Source organism: Protopterus annectens, chromosome 3.part0 (assembly GCF_019279795.1).
Source record: "Protopterus annectens isolate FY-2018-M chromosome 3.part0, PAN1.0, whole genome shotgun sequence".
NCBI lineage: Eukaryota > Metazoa > Chordata > Ceratodontiformes > Protopteridae > Protopterus > Protopterus annectens.
Genome location: NC_056731.1, coordinates 1,814,931,643 through 1,814,951,531, shown reverse-complemented (window position 1 = coordinate 1,814,951,531; position 19,889 = coordinate 1,814,931,643). Strand labels below are relative to the sequence as shown.

Sequence of the window (19,889 nt, the reverse complement as noted above, 5' to 3'; positions counted from 1 at the left end):
TATGTTAAACCCATTTAACATAGCGAGACAGTGTTTTAAAAAAACGAGTTATACTAATGGAAAAAATTCCGGGCGACCGGACCTTTTTCCATTAGTATAACTCGATTTACAACGGACACGCTGGCCAATCAGCGTGCACGTTTTGGGGGGGGTCATGGTATAATAGACAGTTTTACCTTAGACCTTATTTATTAATGATGATGACATGTAACCGCTGGTTAAATGCTGTTTCCAGTTAAAAGTCAGTCTTGCTTTTATTACAGAGAACTTCACTGCAAAGTAATATTTTGTGTAAGAAAAGGGCTTACTTTTCTGTCAAAACTGGATGCTAATGATTAGGGCTTGTGTTTGGTGGTGTCATGGGGTAAGTCTGACTACTTGACACTTCTGTATCTGCCTGTTCAGATTGCGTTAGCAGCAAGGGCATGGGCAGGGATCCCAGCAGTCCATTCATTCCTTCTTCAAACCACAAAATGTTAAAAGTTAATTAAGAAACTTTTATTTGTGTTTGTTTACCAGGAAAGCTTGACTGGGTGGGGGTGCTTTTTCAGTAGGAACATTGACAAAAAAATAGAAAATGCAAGTAGAAGAATGTAGAATTGTGAACTACAGGTATGGAAAATGCATCAAATATTGTTTTACAATTTACAGGTAATGAAAACTGCATCATATATTGCTGTACACTTCTTTATAGAACTAAGCAGAAAGATGAGGCAATGTGAACTAGCTAAATTTTCCAAGAACCAAGTATTCACTTGGGATACTATAGCTGCAGAGGAAATGATGCAAGTCTCATTAGAAAATTAGAGATTAATATTCTGTTATTCCTTAAATGGTTAATTAGGTGTTTAACTACCAGTGGAACTCCCCTGTAGACATTGCTGGAAACCTATAACGTGTCCCTGCTGTGGGAGACCATTGGTATGGAGGCAGACAGAAGTTCAGATTAAACGTTTTGCTTTTGAAGACAAACCATTGATTTGTAGTAACGTTTTATTATGTTAATATGTACTGAAACATGTTTGTGTGACTACCTTTCCTTTTGTAGCCGGAGACCAAGTGGATAAAGTATTGTGCATGCTCAATTAATGCTTATAAGACACAGCAAACTGCCCTTTTAACTGCAGAACTTATTTAAAATAACATCAGATATAATAAATAATTGAAACTTTATTGAACTTAACATTTCAGTGAATACAGTTCTATTATTAGTGAGTTTTATTAACCATGGAAATTGTTATACAGCTGCACAATTTCCAGATTAGAAGTAAAAAAGAAAAATGCACTTTCAACCTTGATATTCAGTTCTGTGAAACTTCATAAAGGTGTGTTAAAATTATACCATTTTGATAAATTACTCAGAATAGTTTTAATTACCCAGTGCTTGTTTGTGTCTTTCTTAGCTCATAGTACTCTCTCATGCTGCATTGTTTTTATTTAACTCTGCCATTATTTTGCCATGGCAAATGTGCCTTCTGAGAGGATAAAGCTTTAAATTATTTTAGTAAAACAGAAGTGCACACTAAGCATTTTAGCTCTAATGGGCTGTAGACTAGAAGACTATGTAAGCAGTGAAGATGGCTATATGGTTTTGTTGCGGTATGTATAATTTACTGCCATAATTTACGGATGAAGTGGTAATATTTTAGGGAGGTCCTGATTTTATAAGGATAGAAAGTATTAATTTTTCTCTTGGTCTGTATTTGAGTCAGATATTCTTAAACCTTATGTACATTAGTTATTTCTCTCTCTCTCTGCTTCTTTTTACCTGAGTGCTTATACAAGAACTGCCTTTCTTATGCATTAAACAGGGGAGTGGCATACTGCTTTCAGAGGACAATACCATCTATGAAGGGGAATTTACAGAAGAACTGGTATTAAATGGAAAGGTAATTAATTAAATAACAGTAATTAGTTATTGTTGGTGTCCTTTCACTTGTATTACTATTTTTCATCTTATATTGTGAAATTTACAATTACTGATTTTGATAAAGTAGTAGTTTCTAAGAACAAACACTTCATGTAGTGAAATAAACTACTAAACTGTTGGCTCATTACATGTGAATGTAAGTAAACACTAAGTATAGTATATGAAAGCACAAAGTGAATACAACAAAAATCGAAATGTAAATATTAAAGTAAGCGATATAATGTTAAGTTGTGATGAATTGTAGATATGTTTTCCCTTTAGCCATTCACAATAGTATTTACTCGATTCTAGCCAAACAGCCCAAAAACAGTGAAGCTTCATGTTTGGTTCTTAAAGAATGCGTTCTCCTGTGTCTGAGTGATTAGGTTATTTTACATGAGTCATGAGTGAGGCTTCTGTTGGAGGATATTATCTGTAAATATTGTTACAAATGATTAGTGTTACAGTAACATGATTATTTTTTGTATAGGAGACATTCCCTCATATTCAGAAACATTAATTAGCTGTGCAGTGGCTAATTGGCATGTTAGCATGATCAGAGTATCATGATGTGATCTGAAGTTAGCGTGATGTAGATTAACTGATTAAAAAATCCACTAGAAAAAAATTCACAGACTGCATAAAGAGGAGCATGACTGTTCAGAGTTAAATTGTTCAGAATTTTCTAGATTCCAGAAAAGTGCATGTAATATACCCACAACTGTCTGTATTAACGTGTGCAATATTGTGCCACCAAAAGAATTGCTGACAGTCACAATAATGGCTTCTCGGCAAAGTCTCTACCAATTTATTGAAATGAATGAGAAAGAAATGGGTATATAAGATTGTCAGAAAAGGAGAAGAATAAGCAGAGAAACATCTGGACAAGGGGAAGAGAAGACTGAGATGAGAGTGGGATATATGTTTATGTATATGTAGGTTTACTATCATTACAACAAAATGTACAATGGCAAATTGGCATATTGCCGAAATGAAAATGTGATAATCAAAATACTGAAGGAAAAAAAAGTCAAACGAAATGACATTTTCAAACAGTCACCACACTTCCGGTAACAGCAGTACTGTGCATTGTACAGTAAAGAACATGTTTGCACCCCCCCCCCCCGTGTGGGGGCTGCACCCCCACACACACCCTGCTACTTATGTATACAAACTCCGAGATCGCAGTATAGTGAGGGAAAGGGTACATTTCCCGATCCCCACTATAGTGTGATCTGCATCACAATGTCGGAATTCACAACAGCATTTGCTGTTGTAAGGTTCGACATTGTGGCATTCGTGTTTTATTTGTCTGAAATGGCAGTTTCGCACAAATGTCATCGACAATCTGATAGTAAACCTGTATATATATATACACACATATATATATATATATATATATATATATTTATTTATATGTGTGTGTGTGTGTGTGTGTATATATATATATATATATACATATATATATATATATATATATATATGTATATATATATATATATATATATATATATATATATACACATACACACACACACTCTCTCTCTCTCACACACACACACACATATACACACACACATGCATACTGTGCGTTATTTTTTTTGTTGGACAGGTGTCCATTTTTTTTTCTAGAATGGTAGAGGAGAAGGATGCAAGTAAAAAAATGTAGGCAGAAAAGAGGATATAGGGATGGTAGCTGGGTCAGACAGACAAAGACCAACGGGAAGGTGCTGACAAAAGGGGAACCTCAAAGACGACAGAGACAGACAGCTGGGAGGGCAGCTGGTGAGGGGAAGGAGGATTGGAGGGCAGCTGGTAAGGGGGAGGATTGGACTACATATTGTTGAGGGGCATGAAACACAAGTAAGGGGAATGCCATGATGAGGGTGAGGAATAGGAAGAAGTGATGTCTACCTTTCACACTGCTCCCTGCCAGAGGTTAGTAACTTCTGTGACTGCCCTTCCTGCTGTGCCCAGCCACTTGTCCAATTTGCAGGGCCAGGCAGTGATGTGACTCTGCTATTCACACGTTTATTCTTTGGGCAGCCAGTGCACATGTCAAATCACCAGTCCACCACTGCTAGCATGAACTCCTTCCAGGTAATATATTGTGACCTACTGGCGGTCTCCACAGTTGGTGATGCAGCATCCCCCCAGTGACAGACCACCAGAAGCCACAGTGGAAACCTCCAGGTTGCTTCTATTGCAAGTTGATTTCACCACCCTGCAAAGAAGCAGGGCTGGAGACAGCTGAATACCCAGCAGGGGAATGCAGGATAGGATGATGACAAGGTGATCTCTGCTGTACCACAGCCACTGCCATAGCTGTTGCTGCTAGTGGATAACATAATATAAATGGAAAGAAGAAAAACAGCAACCATCAAATAAATATCATAGAAGGATAGCAAGAAAGAGATGGGACATCGAGAAAACATTAGCAAGTCTCTGTAAAAGTATTTGGTATAAAAGTACCTGAAGAAGTAAACTGTTATGTATGCAATGGCAATGTGGAGGATAGGTCTGACCTGCCAGATCAAAGGGTAGAACTGCAGGCAGTTGATCACAAGGAGCAGAAGGGCATGCATCTTAGCCAGTCCCCCTGTGTATATGTGGTAGTGCAATGCATATGGTGCAGTGTGTGACTGCAGGAGCCAAAGAAAGTGGTTTGATATGCCCATTTTATATGACCAAAGGACAAGGAAGAACATTGCAGACAATGGCTAATGTACAGATGCCAAAGGACAAAATACGGACCATGAATGACTAACACAGCAGTAGCTACATAAAAGGGTAGGCCTAAATATAGTCACCGGTCACCTACTGACAATCAAGTAGTATTACATATTCTAGCACTTGGCAGAGTATGCTTAAAGTAGATGTTGCCAGGGTATGTCATGTAAAATTGGCACTGCCATGAGGCTTGGATGAGCAGTATGTACAGTGTTCCAGGCAATCAGTCCAGTATGACCTGTAGGAATAACAGGGCTATGACAATGAACATAATGTAGGAGGCCAAAGCCACAAGTGTGTGGTAGAAAATGACATATGGCATAATGAAGGGACAAGTAGTGGCAGACATAAGACCGCTACCTTGATAGTTTTGGCAGCTAACACAGCTTAGGTGGGTTGGACACCAACATGGCTTGCTTGTACAGTGTGGGAGAGTCTAGAGCTGTGTAGTGAAACATGACAACCACTCCCACCAGGATTCATCTGTTGCTCTGCTGAGTGTGTGCTTGTATACTATTAGTGGTATACATGTACCCCTACCTCTTGGAGAGATGTTCCATTAGCTTTTGAAACATGTGAGCTTGTTGTCTTCTGTCTGCTCAGGAGCTGAAAAACATAAAATAAAATGTTATTGTACATGATCATGTGTCCTGCATTTTGCCAAGAAGTTGTTACAACATTAAAGTAACATACACCTGTTGTGTATTTACTGTAGAAACTGGGAGCACTTTCCCTAAACTACTTTTCCTTTTAGCAAAGAAGGTTAAGGTGGCACCTTTGTAACCTTTTTAGGTCACTCTAGGAGTGCCTGCATGGCTAAACTTAGCAAGGGGTGTCTGCTACAACACTCCTCAACCTGGCAAGATAGTACAAGGCATCTGTCTTATGCTGGGGGCCCTTGTAAGAGAAGTGCAGAAATATTTTACACTTTTTGAGCACCATCTTAGAGCTCTGCAACACTGTGTCCTCAAACACCTTGGTCACTTTACAAGTCACACTCTAGAGGAATTTTGTACCATGTTTGTTCCAATGCATATTGCAGGCATCACATGATGCACACTGGTGTGTACCAAGGCAGTGCAACAAGTTAAAGTGCTACCATACGGTGGCACATAAGCATATCAGTATTCCATTCACATCCAAACATAACCTTTCCATTCAGTGCATTTAAGTGTACCCACAGCACTAACATGTTCTTCCATTATTGCTCTTTAGCAACCCCTAGAGGGCATAACAAATGTTTAATATATCCACATGCCCACTGGTAAGTGACCTGCAAACCCATGCAATGCATTTCATGGTCATTCATGTAGGTGCATGGTGAAGTACCTACCCAGTGGTGTAACCTTGGTCTAGTATGCACTGTATAAAAAGTGCATTTTAGGGATATTTACTGATAGACTTATTAACATTATTATCATGCTGTCAGCCTCAAAGCGTGCATTTTAGGGATATTTACTGATGGATTTATTAGCATTATTATCATGCTGTCAGCCTCAAAGCTGCATGATGTATATAGCTGTAGCCATTGCACTGCCAGTCATCCTGCATAATTTGATAAAGTGAAGGAAAGCACGAGGAGAGGACGACAGGCACTTTTTTAGGATGAACCTGAGCTAAAGTAAGTATATGTGGGTACTAATTGGAAATGTTGGAGAAGATTTAGATAAAAATCTGGTGTTATACTGCTGAAGTTCTTGTTATGGGGGTCATCAATATGTGACTGCTGAGTGAGAATGTGGGCCACAGCAAAGCTTCTTAGTTTGCTATGCAATGTATGTGACAGTGCTTTATTCATGACAGCGTGAGGTATTTTTGATGGAGGTAAGCCATACATGCCTTCTACAGAGGCAGGCATTGAGATTGCCATCTAATGTTTTCTCCCTGTTGATTGTGTGGCTAATTGTAATTGAGGTTGATAGCAGTTCAAACTGTGGTTCTCAGTGTTGCTTGTTGAGTGGGGAAAGTCCTTTTCAAAATGTCTCTTTGATGCTGGAGGGGAAATATAAAGGCGGTTATATGGCCTGAGATGCAATAGAGTCTGCAACATGCTCTTCTAGCCCAGGAGTTCTTATTCGCATGTATGTGTACCACTCTACCTGTGGACTGTCACAGGGGTTGTTAGTAACACATGCAGGGATGGCTTGTAGTGGGCTTCAACTATTATACACAACCCTTTAGTCAAAACGCAGAGTATAGGACGGTGGAAGAAAACATAGAAAAAGAAGAAATAACTTATGTTTCAGGCTACCATGCCGGTGTAAAACTGAATCAACAGGAGGACATTAATAATTTGGTAATTAGTACATCCCCATTGAATTTGAATAATGAGCTATTTGCTTTGCTAAATAAAGGATTGAAATTTGCACATTCTGCTGTTGAGACTAAGAATGTAATTGTTGCTGGTTTGAAATGTTTTTGCCATTTATGAAATCTAAATGATGGCTTCAGTGGGAAAATGGCATAGAGGAATCAAGGACGTTTGATTTGGTCTATTTAAGTGTCATGAACCTCCTTTACACATTTTACCACTTTGTATTTATACTTTTCATTCCAGTGAAACACAATTTCACCCCAGGCGAAAGAGAAGCAAATTGTAATCTATCTCTAGATAAGTCAGTAGAGACTGTTGCTTAGGGTGGTGGTGCTGTGGTACTTGATATAAACATCTCTGTGATGCTGAAACACTTGGACAGATTGTAAACTGTTAAAGACTACTTTCAAGTTAAAACAAGAGATTGATTCCCTTATTCATCAGAGGAACATAATGTTATTTCTAGCAGTTTAAAGAATGCATTGAGAGTGAAAGATCCAGCTCCACAATTATTTTTTATTCTACCTAAAGTTCATAAAAATAGGGATGAACCCCATTTCATTGTTTGGGAAGGAGTCCCTGACTGAATCTGCATTAACGTTTTTGGAGGAGTATTTAAAACCTTTACTGCAATTTGCTCATTCAAGAATAAAAGACACCACACATTTTATAAATAACATTTCTGACATGACAGTGGGTTGGCGACTGTGGTTGAGCACCTTAGCTGTACATTCACTTTATGCATTTATTCCACATCGCAAGGGCCTAGAAGCATTAATATATTAGTCTGATGTTTGTAAGCTAAGTATACTTTTGACTTTAGGGATTTTTACTCCAGCTGAAATAATTAATTTTAATACAAAATGTATTTTTTTAGGGAATGAATACTATCTACATCTAAGGGGTGCTGCATGAGGGTCAGCATTCACCCACAAATTAAGCTGATTTATTCATGGGATATTTTGAGGTGGAAGATGTGTATGTGTGTATATGTATATGTGTGTGTATATATATATATATATATATATATATATATATATATACATATATATACATATGTATATATATATATATACATATGTATGTATATATATATATACATATGTATGTATATATATATATATATATATATATATATATATATATATATATATATATATATATGTATATACATATATATATATATATATATATATATATATATGTATATATACATATGTATATATATATATATATATATATATATATATATATATATATATATACATACACACACACACACACACACATATATATATATATATATATATGCAGTGGATGTAAAAAGTGTACACACCCTTGTTAAAATGCCAGGTTTTTGTGATATAAAAAAAATGCAACCACAATAAATCATATCAAAACTTTTCCCACCTTTAATGAGACCTATAACCTGTACAATTCAGTTGAAAACCAGACAAATCTGCTAGGGGAAAAATATAAAAAAATAAAAAAATGTACAATAAGCTGGTTGCATAAGTGTGCACACCCTTAAATTAATACTTTGTTGAAGCACCTTGGGTAGGAGTCTAGCATGGCACATCTTGACTTGGCAATATTTGCCCACTCTTCCTTGCAAAAATGCTCCAAATCTGTCAGATTGCGAGGGCATCTCTTGTGCATAGCCCTCTTCAGGTCACCCTACAGATTTTCTATTGGATTTAGGTTTGGGCTTTGGCTTTATTCCAAAACTTAAATTTTCTTATGGTGAATCCATTCTTTTGTTGATTTGGATGTATATTTGGGGTCATTGTCGTGTTGAAAGGTGAAATTCCTCTTCATCTTCAACTTTCTAGCAGACACCTGAAGATTTTGGGCCAAAAGTGACTGGTATTTAGAACTGTTCATAATTCCCTCCACCTTGATTAAAGCCCCAGTTCCAGCTGAAGAAAAGCAACCCCAAAGCATGATACTGCCACCACCATGCTTCATCATGGGGATGGTGTTCTTTTGGTGATACGAAGTGTTGTTTTTGCACCAAAGATACCTTTTGGAATTGTGGCCAAAAAGATCAACCTTGGTCTTATCAGACCATAACACCTTTTCCCACATGCTTTTGGGAGACTTGATGATTGTTTTGCAAATTTTGGCTGGGCCTGGATGTTTTTCTGTATAAGAAAAGGTTTCAGTCTTGCAACCCTATCCCATAGTCATGGACAACACCAGAGATTGTTGTCACATGTAGTACACAACCAGTACTTGCCAGAAATTCCTGCAGCTCCTTCAGTGTTGCTGTAGGTCTCATGTCAGCCTCCCTGACCAGTTTTCATCTTGTCTTTTCATCAATTTTGGAGGGACATCCAGTTCTTTTCAACATCACTGTTGTCCCATATTTTCTCCACTTTTTGATGACTGTCTTCACTGTGTTCCATGGTATATCTAATGCTGTGGAAATTTTTGTTGTACCATTCTCCTTACTGATGACTTTCAACAATGAGATTCCTTTGATGCTTTGTAAACTCTCTGTGAACCATGGATTTTGCTGTAGCAGGCAGTTGAGTAAATGCCAGGAAAATCCTACTAGGACAGCTGGGGCTAATCAGAGTCTCTTTAATTGATGGCAGGTGTGTACCCAAGAAGACTGAATGCTGTAATTAAATCAAAAGGTGGTTCAACCAAGTATTAGTTTAAGGGTGTGCACACTTATGCAACCAGCTTATTGTACATTTTTTATTTTTTATATTTTTTCCCCTAACAGATTTGTTTGTTTTTCAATTGAATTGTACAGGTTATAGGTTACATTAAAGGTGGGAAAAGTTTTGAAATGATTTATTGTGGACATTTTTTTATATCACAAAAACCTGGCATTTTAACAGTGGGTGTAAACTTTTTATATCCACTGTAACTAAAGTTAGCATTACATTTTCCTAATGCTTCATCATCAACAGTTGAGGATGGTGTGCAATGTGAGGTATTGCCAGCTATGCCAGGAGAAGTAGGGGCAGTGGATGTGTAACATATGCCAGCACAGTTAGCTGGAATTTTGTAAAGAATTATATGTCATTTGTATATCAAACTGATTTGTACAGATGCTTGTGGTGAAAAATGTAACTGTAATGCTGCTTGTGTTAAAAATGTGCCAACAGTGTGGCTTGCTGGACAGAAAAAGAAATATACATGTATTATTGTAACTGTTTACATCTATATATATATATATATATATATATATATATATATCTATATATATAAATGTATATGTTTAAACAGAGGATACTGGAACAGAAGAGGTTAATCTCAATCCACCCAACTTTGAAAATAGTTTGAAATTAAATTACCTGACTTAGGCCATAAAGATTGTATCTTAGAATTCTCAATGCAGCCAGAGGCAAAAGTCTGCCCTAGGAAGCTTTTGCGTTATCTTTGGGGGTGAACTAGTTGCTACTCTGGAGGGATGGAGGTTTGAAATTGTTTTATGATTTCCAGGAGCTGTAGTAGACCTTAACAAGGCTGTGTGTGTGTGTGTGTGTGTGTGTGTGTGTTGACACATATGTGCTAAATCCTGACAGCTCCTTGCCAGTGGGGGTAGCATGGGAACCAGAAGTCAGATGACCAGATGTGTGTGATGTCATTCTGTAATCCATCATTTAAAAATATATTTTAATACTAGGTAAGACTGAAGTCTCTGGGAAGTCTGTTTCTTGGAACCTGACATAGAAGGATCCCCATCTACTTCATCTTGCCTTGCTCTAGTAAGTGAAGCAGGGATAGTAATTCTTTAGATCAGTTAGGAAAGTAGAGTGAGATTAGTTAAGTACTGTTTTTTAGTATCTGTATTAATCTATTAATTTGTGTTATTTTAATATTTCCTGTGACTAAAACTCTGGTGTTTATTGTAAGTAGATATTCCATATTTTCATGTTCTTTTATTATTAAATATATTTAAACTTTTCATTGTAGCTGGCCATTTAGAGAATATTTTAAACTTTGAGAATAGTTATATCGATTTTGTGACTCTGTGGCCACTCCTGAAAGCCTTAATACATTGGCTAAACACTATAATTTCACTCAGTATAATTGAGTACACTTGTAAGAGCCTTAGAGTAGCTGGTTTGGAGTGTCCGGTGGCAGTAACTTCCTTATAGTTTGGGCAGAAGGGGGCATAGCTAGTAAATCTATGCCAGCCTTTCCTAGGTATGTGCGTGAAAAATCAAATCTCAGAGTGTGTGTGTATCAGCTGTTTGGAGTAGGGACACAAAGCACTGGTTTCACAGAGAGGGTACTGGAGAACATGGCTTGGACACTCTTCTGAGGATTCAACTCTACAGCTGTGTCAGTGGGGAGTCTCACAGGGGGTCTGGAGAGAGAGAGAGAGAGAAATCCAGACCCCGGACTGAGTATATTCCTGTGTGCTCTTAAAGGAAATTGTGCTTGATGCAGAGTGTTGCATCTGGAAATACTGGGTGTGTCCATTTTTGTTTCAAGTGAACAATCCCACTCAAGTGCCAGTGGTGAGGATTCAGGCTCTTTGATTACTGACCCAGAGTGGGGATATCATAGATGGAATTGGCATCATCAGTGTCTTTAAAGGGTATCCAATGAATTGATTATGCAGATGTTAGACTTTAACTTACATAATCAATTTCATGGGGGATTTCTAAAGTTTTGCTAATTAGAAGCTGATTTCTTCATTAACTTGTGATTTGAAGCTTTTGGCTTTCATGTTGCAGAAAACTGTACAGAAAGAAGTAAAAAAAAAAAAAGCTGTCTGGATTCAGGACACAGGAGGATACACAACTGTGGAATGTCACGGTTAGCTGAAGACTTCAGAAGAAAGTAATTAGAAGACTCTCTCTCTCTCTCTCTCTCTCTATATATATATATATATATATATATATATTAATATAAAATCTGTAACTCAACATGTGCAAAAGACACTTTTCAAAGTTTCATTTTTAGCGGGGGAAGAATGCTGTTTGTGCATTGGCTGTTGTAATTTGGCCTTCTGAGTAGAGATTGCACTATAGTGGGGATCAAGAAATGTACTTGTTCCCTCACTGTAGTATGATCTTGAAGTCTGTATATATAAGTAGCAGGGGAAACTTGCCCCCTTCAGAATGTTTGCAGGAGAAATCTGGAAGTGTAGGTAGTTTCAGTGAAAATCAACATTCCTGAGTGTCGACTTTCTTAGTGACCTGTTCGCATATGTGAGTGTGCGCATAGTGGTGTTTTTGGCATTTTGGTTCGGATAAGTGAACACTCGAACATATATTTTTCAACATTTAAAGACAAACCACACACACACACACACACACACACATATATATATATATATATATAATATATATATATATATATATATATATATAAACACACACACACACACACATATGGCCAATGTGGACATTTGATATATTTAAAGCGTATGATAGGGTATCACATCTATCATTATCGATACTGTTGAATAACATAGATTTTAGAAATAAAATAGTTAACTGGCTTGCAGAAGTGCATTCTGATTACTTTCTAAACCAGTGATTAATTATTATTCAGAAGAAAGAGTAGTGGAAGGACTCTTTTCTTTGGTTTCTGCTGATATTATGTTGTTTCTATAGTCAAGAAGATTGTAGATTTTTTTTTAATAAGGGGAATTACCCAATAGTAATCTCGCAGACTGATGATTTGCTATTTCATTTGGAAAATATAGATCAGTATAACATACTTGGATTAATAAACAAGGTGTTTGTTTAATTAACATTACAGTTTAGAACAAAGTGTAATGGAAGTCATTTAATTAAAATTTGGAAAAGAGTAGGTATTAGGAGACATTTAAAATGACATATGATAAAAAAAAGTTTCTTTACTAAAATATAAATTCCTAAGTATCCTTGATTCCCATGCTCCGGCACATACAATAAAATCTAGATCAAATACAGCTCCATGGCTCACAAAAGATACCAAATCAAAAATCAAAACTAGAAACAGAGCATGGGCTAGCTGGAGAACAACCAGAGCCCCACTCAACCATCTAAAATATCGTCAACTCAGGAATGACACAAAAGAATCTATTTTACTGGATAAAAAAAACTCTACCACAATCTCCTAAAAAACACAATTTTGAAGAATATAAGTATGTTGTTACATGAACATCTTAAGAAATATGTTATGAGTACAGCCTTCTATATCGGTGACAGCCAGGACTTTTTTTAACAAAATAAAGGGTAAAGTTTGGAATATGAACATGTTTTGGCTCTGTTTGGATGTCAAAATTCGATGTACTAATATTAAGCATGAAATAGGGACACGGGCCTTGTTCCATTTTTGGGGGGACTCTCCTATGTCTCATTTTCTGATAGATTTAGTTATGTTTTGTTTAAAAAAATATTTTTTTATGTTCAATGGAGACATTTTCCAGCAGTTACAGGGCACTGCCATGGGGCGGTTTCGCCCCATGCATGCCAATTTAGTCATGGCTAAACTTGAAGATGATTTTATTTATAGACATGATTTTTTCAGATCTAAAGTTATTTTATATTTTAGATGTATTTATGATCTTATTTTTTTATGTCAAGGAAGCCAGACAGAGGCCCTTGGGTTTGTTAATGACTTAGAAGCTAATACTATGGGCTTTAGCTTTGATGGTATGCAGCTTGGCCCACAAGTGAAGTTTTTGGATATAAGCCTAGATGGATTTACTACTAGTCTCCATAGGAAATTTGAACATAGAAATGTATCTTTCTATGGGAATAGTTGTCACCCCAAACATTTGGTCAAGGTACTGCCCTATAATGAATTCTTGCGAATTCATAGGCTATGTATCCTTGATATGAGATTTGATTTAGAGACAGCTGAAGCAGAAAAAAATGTTTATTAGAAGAGGTTATGATGTCCAGCTGGTCAGGGAAGCTAAACAAAAAATTATGGACATGAAGTATTCTGTTAACTCTCAGGGAGATTCTCATTATGTCCGTGCTAGTGAAAAATATAATGTTTGTATTGGTGAAAATCAGTCTACCAATGCAGCTGTGAACAATGGAGAGCAGAAGAAAGTTTTCTTAGTGACAACTTATAATGTTATAACTGAGGAAATAGTTAAAAAAGCACATAGCTGGTGGCCTATGCTCCTAAGGGATAAAATTATGAATTCTATACTACCTGATGTTGTGATTATTGCATATAAAAGAGCCAGGAATATGTCTAACATTCTGGTACATAACCAGTTTTGTTTAAAAGATGTTAACACAAGCATCCTCCAAAAGGGCCTTACGGAGACGGATACCTGGTGTCAGAACCATGGCCTCAAGCTAAATGCAAAAAAATGCATAGTCATCCCCCTTGGGAAAAACAAAGTGCCCACAAACTACCATATAGGAGGTAATCCACTAACTACGGAAGAAGTAATTAGGGATCTGGGGACCCAAGTGTATAGTCACCTCTCCTTTGACAATCACATTGCCAAAGTGGTTAGAAAAACCTTCTATATAGCCCACCTAATCATGAAAGGGTTCACATCTAGATCAAGAGAGGTCATTGTGCCCCTCTACTCATTGCTCATCAGGCCCATAATTGAGTACAATGCCCCATTTGGGATGTACCTTACACGACACCTGCAACAGCTGGAGAGACCTCAAAAATACCTCACCAAGAGAATCGTGGGCCTCAAACAGATGCCCTATGCAGCTCGACTAAAGAAACTCCAGCTCTACTCAGTTGCTTACCACCTACTCAGAGGCGAACTCTGCCTGACGTACAAGGCCAAGTCTAACCCGGAATTGTTGGACATATTCCACCTCAAGAAAACCAGATCCATTAGAGCTACATGCTCCAGGGATTTAAACCTTAGCACAACAATAAATAGGACATGTTGGAGGGATAGATTCATATCCCAAAGGCTTCCCGTGCTCTGGAATAGAATCCCAGTCCATGTTAGGCAGAGTCCCTCACTGACCCTCTTCAAGAGAAATCTTGATGAGTGGATGGGAAATCGTAAATTTGCTCCTGGGATCACTTCTATGGCCCTGCTGGACAGATGCTCAGGAATCTAGTCTAAAAGGGAGGCGAAAGCCAACACATTCTGGCTAGGCTTTATAAATGCCCTAGGGCAGATAGCCTAGTACCTACCTATGAACCTATTAATGTCAGTCAGAGCTTAAGCATAAATAAAGGCACTGTTCCATGTGATGGTTGTTCCATCTGTCAGTATGTAGTAAGCTATTTTCCCTATATTAAGGGCATCAAGTTTACAGCTACGCATGAATACAGTTGTAATACGGAGGGGTTAGTGTATGTGTTGAGATGTGGATGTAAGAACTTTTCCATAGGGGAAACTTATAGGAGTTTAGGTTCCAGTTGTAGGAACATATTAGGGACATAAAAAATAAAAAATTAGAGAGTCCCCTTGGGAGTCATTTTTTGACAGCACACAGCGCTAACCCTGATTCTCTTAGGGGTTGTGTCTTGGAAAAATTGCAAGTTGGCATAAGTGAATGTGTGTCTTTAAAAAACAAACTCTTAAAAAAAGAAACTTTGTTGATTTTTTAAAGTGTGGTACTTTGGAGCCTCAGGGACTCAAAGAATGCAATTGGAAGTAGGTGATTTGAATTGTATGCTTAATTGATTCATTGTTTTGTGCAATATGCTGTATATAAGCAAACAGTATTCTGTAGTGTTTTTACTCTTGGAAGGCTGTGTAAGCCAAGGCGCCAAGTGTTTCATTAAATTTGCTTACTTCTTGGATCGGTGGTCTTGGTGGTACTTTATTAAAAACACCAAAACAACCCCCAAAAGTTCTGTGCAGGCTTAAATCAACTACTTCATCAAGGTTATTCTACCATCCCAACCCCAGCCAACCTTACCCATAGTTCTCCAGAGACCATAGCCAGCGCTTACAACAATTTTTTCCTGAAACAATCCAATCCCTAGCAAATCAACTAACATCCACAAACTTAAACCACACACCTAATCTATCCACTGATCACCCCGAATTTAGCTTCCAACCAATATCCACTAAAACCTACCACCTTTGCTGCTGATCACCTCCCTGCAGAGTACCTATAGATAGCTGCAGATGCCATTGCATATCCCATATCTATCCTTATTAACAGAACCTTAACCGAAAATGCTATCCCCTCCCTCTGGAAAATATCCCACTTCACAAAGGTGGTAGCTCTACAGACATATCCAACTATAGACCCATTGCCATTCTTTCCCCACTAGCCGAAATAATGGAGAAATGTGTACACAAGCAACTAATGCAATACCTTCTACAAAATAAATTAGTATCCAACTCCCAGCATGGCTTCAGGCCATACCACAGCACCCCTTCAGCCCTCCTTTCCTTTATTAATGCCATAAACCAAAGCAGAAATGATAATAGGCTAACCTCGGCCTTCTTTCTTCACCTATCAAAAGCCTTTGACGTGGTCAACCATGAACTTCTCATACTCTCTTTATAATCTGTTTCCCTCAATAACCATGCTATCCAGTGGTCCCAGTCCTACCTGACTGGTAGACAGGCAGTACTATGGCAGGGCAAACTCTCCAATCAGCTACCTCTCACACTTGGTGTCCTACAAGGCTCCATACTTGGAGCACTACTCTTCTCTATTTTTATCAACAACCTTCACACTGCTATCCCTAAAGCTACATGTATTCAGTATGCAGATGATTCCACTCTGATCTGCTGAGCCATCTCCCCATCTGAACTGCAAATCTTAACCCAAAATACTTTTAACACCATTGAGAACTGGCTCACCAACCAACGCCTACTACTGAGCCCCAATAAAACTAAACTTCTCATCGCCCCCACTAGTAGATCTGACACACTGTCATTCTCTGTCACATCTAACAATGGCACCACTATCTCCCCAGATGAACACACTAAACTTCTAGGGGTTATCATAGACAATAATCTCAAATTTGACCAACAGGTTAACAAAACTATACAGATCCTGAATAAGAAGCTTGGATCACTGTACAGAAACAAAGACACTTTTAACCCCACTGGCTAGGACTACAATCGCCCAATCACACCTACTGTCTACTCTTTTATATGCCCTACCTGTACCCTCAAACCTCAACAAAACCGAACTAAGTAAGCTATCCCTTAGCTACAACCATATTGCCAGATTCGCCACTGGCTCCAACTATAGAACCCACCACTGCCAGAACCTGAAACAATTAGAGTGGCTAGAACTGCCCAGCTTAATACAATTCAGTCAACTCTTAATTGCACACAAAGTTCTGTACCACCCTTAGGAAACCCCCGCACTAATAAATATTATTAAACCATATAGCAACCTGAGATCCCTATGGTCAGCCGATAAATTACTGGTCCAAACCCACAAAGCTAATAACTCAGCTGGTGAATCCCTGTTCTCCAACTTTGTTGGCAAAACCTGGAATTCGTTGCCAAACTATATAACTCTACAATCCTCCAAAAGTCTCTTAAAAAAACCTCAAACAGCATCTCAAAGTGAACTGGCTATGCCCATGTACCAACCCTGATTCGCTGTAAACTGATAGCATAAACAGTAATCATTACATGTAACTACGCCACCAAGCTCTGTATCCAGTCTAACTTGTAACTGTAAAGCACTAAAAGGAAATAAGGCTGCAGGCACTGTCACGTAGGATTTATTCAGGAAACACAAAATCATAAACGCTGACAAAACTCCACACTGAGCCTCATTAAATGAGATAAATATTGGGAATAAGAAAGTTTATTTAGCCCTTAATGATTTATTACTAGAGGGCTCAATTGATATACAAACGTTCCATTATTTGCATGTTGAAAAACCTACGGTACCGACTATGTTTGGCGTACCTAAGGTACATAAAAGCATCACTAGTCCATCTATGCGCCCAATAGTGGCCTCAGAAAATTCGGTTACAGCACCCATAGCCAAATGGCTTGATATAAAATTGAAGGGGCTTTCTACTACAGGAACAGGTGTGGTTAAAGATTCATGGGAACATTTGCAACAACTATCCCAAGACGTTTTTGATAAAGATATCACATTCTATACTATTGATATTATTGATTTATTTTCTTCTATACCTCAAGAGGAGGGTATGAAGTTATTTGAAGAAGCTTTGATTAATTATGGGAAATTTGACAACAATGAGTTTTATTTGATCCTTACACTTATGGAATTAGTGCTTACTAATAATTTCATTCATTTTGAAGGAGAATTTTTTAAACAGATTCAAGGAGTAGCTATGGGTGCCAGATGCGCCCCTACATATGCGAATGTTATACTTTCTACTTGGGAAAATAAATTCATCATCAATTCAAGTTTTAGTTCATGTTGGAAGTTGTATAAGCGCTTCCTTGATGACATGTGTTTTATATGGATTGGTACGGATGAAGAATTCCAAGCATTTTTTAAACATATTTCTGAATCTACTAGTTTTTTAAAATTTACTTATGAATGTGATAAAAATGAATTAAAGTTCTTGGATATTAATGTGGGGAAAAGTGATTCTGTTTTTTTTTCTAAGGTGTACAGAAAATCAACATTTTCCAATTCCTATCTGTCATTTGGTAGCGCACACCCTTATCACCAAAAGAAAGGAATAGTGAAGTACGTAAGAGCAAGCAGAATGACGTCGAGGGATTTTGATTTTAATAAGGAATGTGATATATTGTATAAAATGTTTAAGGAAAGAGGGTATCCATCAGAAATGATCAAGAACATAGAGAAGGAAGTAAGGGAAGGTAGAATGGGGAGATTTGAACCCATTCTAGGTAGGACAAACAATATATTGGGAATTTCTAAGAGTATAAATGAAAATATGGAAAGAGAGAGTAACTTTTTAGTAGATTATTGTGGACAGGCTGTACAGATTAGGAAGATTCTGGAGGAAGAATGGACTAAGTTTGGGGAACTATCTGACCTTAACCACCTTTTTATAGACCCATTGAGTTGTACTTATCGAAAAGGTAGGAATCTGAAATCCATTTTGGAAGGAAATAGAGTTAGAGGAATAAAAGAATTAAAGTAGGGACATTTAAATGTGGTAAGTGTTCACAATGTACCCATATATGCGCTAATAAGGCAATATATATAAAAAGTAGGGATATATTTATTGAGATTAGGTATTTCTCGAATTGTAACACTAATGGTATTGTTTATATTGCCTTATGTAAGGTTTGTGACGCATTTTATGTTGGAAAATCCGAAAGGAAGTTAAAAAATAGGATTTATGAACACTATTATGAAATAAGAACAAACAATCTAAAAAATGCATTATGAAGACATTTAACCAATTGTCCCTCAGCTGAGTTTAACTTTTTTTGTTCTAGAAGTAGTAGAGAAAGATATTAGAGGTGGACAATGGGAGACTTCCATAGAATACAAGGAGTTATTATGGCAATTGCACCTGGAGGCTAATAAACCACCAGGCTTGAATGATGTTATTTCCATAACTCCGGTATTAAAAATGAGGGCAGCTAAATTATAAAAGGTTCTTAATATTTTAAATATTTATTTTTTAAATAAAGTAATGTTTGTTGTAACCAATGATTTTATGGTTAAAAAATTTTTTTTTTATTTATCAAATTTATCAACATTGTTGGATAGATCAAATGATTTTTGAAATTGAATATGCCAACTATTAGGTTGTTTATATTATGAATTGATATATATTTTTTACTAGCATTATAAAAATGTGTTTTTAGGATAATTACTGTTTTTTCCACTTGATGGCGCCAAACTACTATTTATGCATTTTGAGTTTTTATTGTACCTTGAAAATCAGACTTTTCATCATTATTTATATAGTATTTATTTTTGTATATGCATATTCTCGGGTTTTATTATATCAGCATAGAGTGTTTAATGAGATGTTTCGATTTAGACATATTTTAATATTAGCAAAGTTTTTTATTATGTATTTTATTTGTGTGATAAGATATATGTCTTTTTCATCTCAACTTATAGTTCATTATGAACACCTGTA

The 19,889-nt window shown here is 37.0% G+C and overlaps 1 protein-coding gene across 4 annotated transcripts in view; it reads left to right on the top strand.

Moving 5' to 3' along the window:
- Positions 1–19,889, top strand: part of ALS2CL (ALS2 C-terminal like) — a 2,758,770-nt gene that overhangs the window by 1,764,326 nt on the left and 974,555 nt on the right. For 3 of the 4 annotated variants that reach the window (XM_044065874.1, XM_044065871.1, XM_044065872.1), the window contains one exon: positions 1,812–1,889. The exons of the other annotated variant lie outside the window; for it this stretch is intronic. In XM_044065874.1, coding sequence (XP_043921809.1) covers positions 1,812–1,889 — 78 coding nt within the window. The remainder of the gene's footprint in view (positions 1–1,811; positions 1,890–19,889) is intronic. 4 annotated transcript variants of the gene reach the window in all.